This window comes from Coregonus lavaretus (assembly GCF_964263955.1).
Source record: "Coregonus lavaretus genome assembly, contig: HAP1_SCAFFOLD_3001, whole genome shotgun sequence".
Classification (NCBI taxonomy): domain Eukaryota; kingdom Metazoa; phylum Chordata; class Actinopteri; order Salmoniformes; family Salmonidae; genus Coregonus; species Coregonus lavaretus.
This window is the reverse complement of record NW_028166090.1, coordinates 9,044-14,888: the sequence shown is the minus strand read 5'-3', so window position 1 is coordinate 14,888 and position 5,845 is coordinate 9,044. Positions and strand designations below refer to the sequence as shown.

Genomic DNA, 5,845 nt, shown 5'->3' with positions numbered 1-5,845 from the left:
TCTTTTTGCCCTTATTTCATTTACAGCTCCATGACATTCACCAACGGCAGAAGGTAAGTCGTCGGTTCCAGATCCATGAAGAATGACCGGTGCAAATTTCTGATCGATTATTGAATTATTACACCATGCAGACTAAAATGCTATCAATGTGTTTATTGATAGTTCAGATCATATTGCTCTTTCAATTATATGATTCATTAGACAGAATATTTGCATTAAGAATAAAGACAGTAGGTTCTCCTCTGAACTTGTACCACCTTGTGCCTTCCCAAAAATAAAATAATTGTAACTACTTTGTACCTCCATTATTCTGTTTATTACTTGGGATGTGAGGCTATTGGATACGTTTATTGAATTTGCAATGCTGATCGCAAACAAATAAGTATAGCTGATCAAGACCGTGTGTGAAGCAGTTGGTGTAGGCCATAGGCTTGCGGGTGGGGATGGTGATCTGGAATTGATGGTTTCATTTTACAAACGGCTCGGATATGGCCATCTGGTGGCCTTTGGGCTACAGTTTGTGAGAAATGCTTATGAAGGCAATAGTTCTAGTCCGAAGTCTCGACTCATATTAACACATTTATGTTTATAAATATACATTTTATTAATTTCAGTAGCCTAGTTGGACGTCACATGTTTTGTATAAATGGCCTATCTTCGATGATCACTCAAACCCGGACTCGTGTCCAGAAGAGAACCTGCAGAATAATTCGGGACGGGTCGTACACCAGCTACCGGGTAAGCCCTCAGAATCATGTCCTTGGAGAGCGATCGGGAGCAGATCTGCCTGACATATCATAAATCCCTGCAGAACTCCCAGTTTGCAGACTGGCTCCCCCCAACCAGACAGCAGACTACTGGACTGGCAACCCGCAACCGCCACAAACGGAACACTTACATGACAAGCACAGGCTGCTTATCGGAACTCTCCCATTCCATACTTCACTAAACTGATCAATGCACACATCATATAGCACAGGGGCGTTAGAAATGCCTCCTTAAAAGTTCTAAAGATGTATTTTGTAAAGCTGCCACCCAAAACCTTGTCGTTGTAGTATTATTGTTTTGTATATACTATTGCATAGTTTAAAATTTTATTACATGTTTTGCTAGTTTATGATTTTACTATTTGATGATTGTAAATTGGTTTACACAATTCAGTCTATATGACTGCAAGAAACCAATAAACCTACTACTACTACTACTACTACAGGGTACAAAGCAGAACATTAGACAAGAGGACCCTAATCGTGTTACGCTCTGAATGTTTCCCTTGTTCACATCGGACCACGAACAATGTAACGTACTTCCGGTGCTTGTTTGGCTGGCAATTTGAAATGTGTACATTGAAAAATCGTGTTGTTTTCATAGATCTAATGGCAATCTTATTAAATGACAGATTCCAAATCACTACTGCAAGAGTCCTATAGTGACATATACGAGTTTAACGTCACTTTCTACTCTCTATACTATGTTTAAAAGGATGGCTGAATTTGGACCAGATTCCGGGGGTAGAGTGAAGGTAGGGGGCGGATGTCAATAATATTTGATACCGGTAACTATAATATGATCAATAAAAAGTTGTATGTTTATAAGAGACAATTTGACTAACTGTGTAAGCTAGTTATATGTTACTTCCTTTTTAATAAGCCTACGGAAGCGTGTCAGTAAAGTGCTTGTCGTGAAGACGCGGTTGGCTTGGCAGGCAACAAACCGCATCACTTCTTACCGTCTATGGTAGCCAGTTCACCATATTATCATCATCATTGATCTGCATTATGTTGCAGAAAACAGCATTTGTCTGTAACCCACAGGGTGTTACGATCGTGAAGCCCATCGTATTCGGAAACGTTGCTCGGTATTTTGGGAAGAAGAGAGAGGAGGATGGACACACTCACCAATGGTCTGTGTATGTGAAACCATACAGAAACGAGGTAAACTCAACTGTAATCTTGGAAAATGGTTGGTGTTGACTTCAAGGTCTCATTGGATAACTACAGTATTGACCTGACCCAATTATATTCCAGGATATGTCTGCATATGTGAAGAAGATACAGTTCAAACTACATGAAAGTTATGTGAATCCACTCAGAGGTAAATCAAGTTTGTAATGTATCCACATAATAACAGTGATGTAATTTGCCATGCATGTAGGGCCTCATGGAGGCCTAATGGTGTTCTCTTTCTGATCTGTTGTAGTCGTGACGAAGCCTCCGTACGAGATCACAGAGACGGGCTGGGGAGAGTTTGAGATCATCATCAAGATCTTTTTCATCGACCCCAATGAGCGGCCGGTGAGTGTTGCTTTATTATGGCATTTCATTCAAATCAAACTTTATTAATATAGCACCTTTTTTTTTTTTATAACAGAGGATACATTTCAGAGTGCTTAACACAATCAAATAATAGAAAGGTGTGAAAGATAAAAACACAATAAGTTTTCTAAATTAGGAGACACGTTAAAATAGTAAAACAATAGTTTAATAACAGTGGACGTGAGACTACGTGTTCATTGTACAATTACATTATTTTTATGACACTCTTCCCCCAGTTACATGATACTCTGTCTATCTACAGGTGACACTCTTCCCCCAGTTACATGATACTGTCTGTCTGTCTGTCTACAGGTGACCTTCTTCCCCCAGTTACATGATACTGTCTGTCTGTCTGTCTGTCTGTCTGTCTGTCTACAGGTGACTCTCTACCACCTGCTGAAGCTCTTCCAGTCAGACTCCAGTGCCATGCCCAAGAAGACGGTGGTCTCTGAATTCTATGATGAAATGGTGAGCAAATGTATTTATTTTTCAAAAACAGTGAACCAAAGAGGACACGAGAAGCGAAGTGAAACAAGTTGCAAGGTGAGGAAAGAAACCAGAGAGGCCAGTCTCGACTCTCTGTCCTCCCTGTTACTCTCTCAGATCTTCCAGGACCCCACAGCCATGATGCAGCAGCTTCTTAGTACCTCTAGACAACTGACCCTGGGGGCCTATAAGCACGAGACTGAGTGTGAGTAACACACGTTTTCCTGTACTGTTCAGTAACACACGTGTGCATTTAGTACCTGTAGATTTATATTGTAACTACTGTATCTAGCAATGCCTTTTTTTTTACCCTCATCAGGCAAATGTGTTTCAATGCAAATTATAGACATCATCAACTAGATTCAGCCGCGGGACGATTTTTTTTTATTGAGAGGCTGGTCGGGGGCCAGGAACATAATTACAAATAATTTGTAGACTGCAAATTGACCTCAAGAAGCCCAAAAAAGATATAATATTTGACTGAAACATAATTTCAAACCTTGCTTATATTTGTATATGATCACGTATCTCTATTATGCGTGGGAATACCTCAACAGATTTCCCAAATTAAAATCACTTGGAGCTGATTTCCCAAATTAAAATCACTTGGAGCTGATTTCCCAAATTAAAATCACTTGGAGCTGATTTCCCAAATTAAAATCACTTGGAGCTGATTTCCTGGAGTTTAGTCTTTTATGTCCAACAATGAAAATGCAAAAAAATCATAAATAATTGTTAGTCTTTTTTTTTTGCTCAGAAAACTTGGGGGGCCAAATAAAACCGCCAGTTGGGGAACCCTGCAGTAGGGGTTTAGATTAAAAGTTGATGGCTGTGTTTACACAGGCAGCCCAATTCTGATCTTTTGCCCAATTATTGGTATTTTGACCGATCAGACCAGATCCTTTGCCAATAAGATCAGAATTGGACTGCCTGTGTAAAGGCAGCCAATGAGACCCGATCTCTCTGTCGTCATTGTTCAGTGAAACACCACTGTGCAGTGCTATGAGTGGACAGTACCACTGGTGACTGACCATTCCTTCCTGTGTCTGTAGTTGCGGAGCTGGAGCTGCGGACGCGGGAGAAGCTGGAAGCAGCGAAGAAGAAGACCAGTCAGGAGATCACAGACCTGAAGGACAGACTGAAAGCCAGCAGAGAGACCATCAACTTCCTGAAGGGAGAGATACGCAAGCTGGAGGAGGAGGACCAGATCAAAGACCACTGAGACACACACTGGGTGAATCTCAATAGTATTTCCTTGATTCCTCATATCCTCTCTCCTTGCATCCTTCTCAAAACTCATTGGAGCAGATGATCTGAGGTTCCTCGCCTTGGATCTTCTCCTCCAATGTGTTTTGAGAAGGAGATGAGGAGAGAGGACGCAATGAATCATGGGTATACAATTGAGACACACCCTGAATTCCAAATCAACCTCCAAAGGCACTCCTGTAGATCTGAAGGGTTTGGATAGGTGGATGCAATATGGTACTTGTGACTTGCTTCACCTTGTCTTCTGATTTCTGATAGGCTGGATGGAATTTCCTCCTTTTTGCTTCCACCTATCCAACCCCTTCATAGGCTACAGGAGGGGCTAGGGAGGAGGGGCTAGGGATGGATTTGGAATTGAGATATTCACTCTTGCCCTAGCCTGGAATCCACACTGAATATCACTCCGTTTTACGATTGTTTAATTTCATAATATAATATCTGCCATTTCGCAGATGCTTTCATCCAAAGCGACTTACAGTCACGCGTGCATACATTTGGCGTACGGGTGGTCCTGGGAATGGACACCACTATCCTGGCATTACTAGCACCAAGCTCATCCTTATAGAGGACCTCAACACCATTGCTATGGATGACATAACATTGCACTAACAATAGTGAAATGTAGCGGTATTCAGTTTGAATTCTAGACAACACTGCCTAGCAAAATGGTTTTAGATGATTAATGTACATAACAAGAAAACTGAAGATAATGAATGTTAGTTTCACTCCACTCTCAACTCAACTCACAGATAGGTCTCATTGCAACATGTCACATTTTTGGTAGACTGGTCCGAATGTGAATAGGTTTTGTGCTTCTCTTTTTTATTCATTTTATGCATTTTTATGTAAAACTCAAACCAGCTTTTCTTTGATTTCTCCTATGTACAAAATTATTAGAACACGATTGTAGAACTGATGGCTCAAACATGTCTTACAGATGCTATTCAGGGTTATTTGCAGATAATTTTTTGTCAAAGATTGATCTCTTAACATCTGTAAAGCCTGGGCATGCCATCGTCAACTGTCTCAGTATCCAATACATGTGTCAACCCTTTTGATATGAGTTCAGTTCTTGACAGAAATGGTTATATTCTGATGGAGCGCTAAACTGTTGCTTCCATTGTAAGGAGATGGAGTGCTGTAATGTTTGATGGATATACAGCCTCTGCATTACCCTTCCACCACCACTAGAGAGCGGTGATGAGCAATTGTTTATTGTTTATATTGGAAGCGGGAGGTGGCAACAATTGTTTTATATTGGAAGAGAGGGAGTTGGCAACAATGTAAAAACATAGCAGCATTAATAGTGTATTGTATTATTACATATTGAACAGCTTTCCTTTATTCTACATTTCACTTCAATTGCCATTGTGGTTTTCTATTAAAACTAATTCCCTGGTCAAATCTAAATCTAATACATGGTGAAGGCTGCAGTGAGTTTAGTGGATGGGTAACTCATTTCATTTCAGGCTCTTGTCTTCACAACACAGAATACCACTGTAGCTAATTAGAGGTTACAACTGAACAGATTGTGTGGCCCTCAACCCACCCACACACACACACACACACATCATCTCTCACTCTCTTTCTCTCTCTGCCTTGTTGAACGGTACATTTACATTTTAGTCATTTAGCAGACGCTCTTATCCAGAGCGACTTACAGTTAGTGAGTACATACATCTTTTTTTTTTTTTATACTGGCCCCCCATGGGAATCGAACCCACAACCCTGGCGTTGCAAACGCCATGCTCTACCAATTGAGCTACATCCCTGCCGGT

General features: G+C 40.8%; 1 protein-coding gene across 1 annotated transcript; it reads left to right on the top strand.

Annotated features, from left to right (window-relative positions):
- Positions 1-1,289: 1,289 nt before the first annotated feature.
- LOC311115115 (YEATS domain-containing protein 4) lies at positions 1,290-5,123 on the top strand. Its single transcript, XM_084190322.1, has 7 exons — positions 1,290-1,522; positions 1,815-1,934; positions 2,028-2,094; positions 2,200-2,294; positions 2,694-2,783; positions 2,919-3,006; positions 3,854-5,123. The coding sequence occupies exons 1-7, from the start codon at positions 1,472-1,474 to the stop codon at positions 4,021-4,023; spliced, it is 681 nt and encodes a 226-aa protein (XP_084046448.1). The 5' UTR covers positions 1,290-1,471; the 3' UTR covers positions 4,024-5,123.
- Positions 5,124-5,845: the final 722 nt, after the last annotated feature.

What these genes read in the sequence shown, in the direction of transcription:
- LOC311115115 (XM_084190322.1), top strand. Translation starts at nt 1,472, where the DNA reads ATGTTTAAAAGGATGGCTGAATTTGGACCAGATTCCGGGGGTAGAGTG. An exon ending in ATTCCGGGGGTAGAGTGAAG is followed by an intron (nt 1,523 to 1,814) that starts GTAGGGGGCGGA and finishes TGTAACCCACAG; the next exon opens with GGTGTTACGATCGTGAAGCC. An exon ending in TGAAACCATACAGAAACGAG is followed by an intron (nt 1,935 to 2,027) that starts GTAAACTCAACT and finishes ATTATATTCCAG; the next exon opens with GATATGTCTGCATATGTGAA.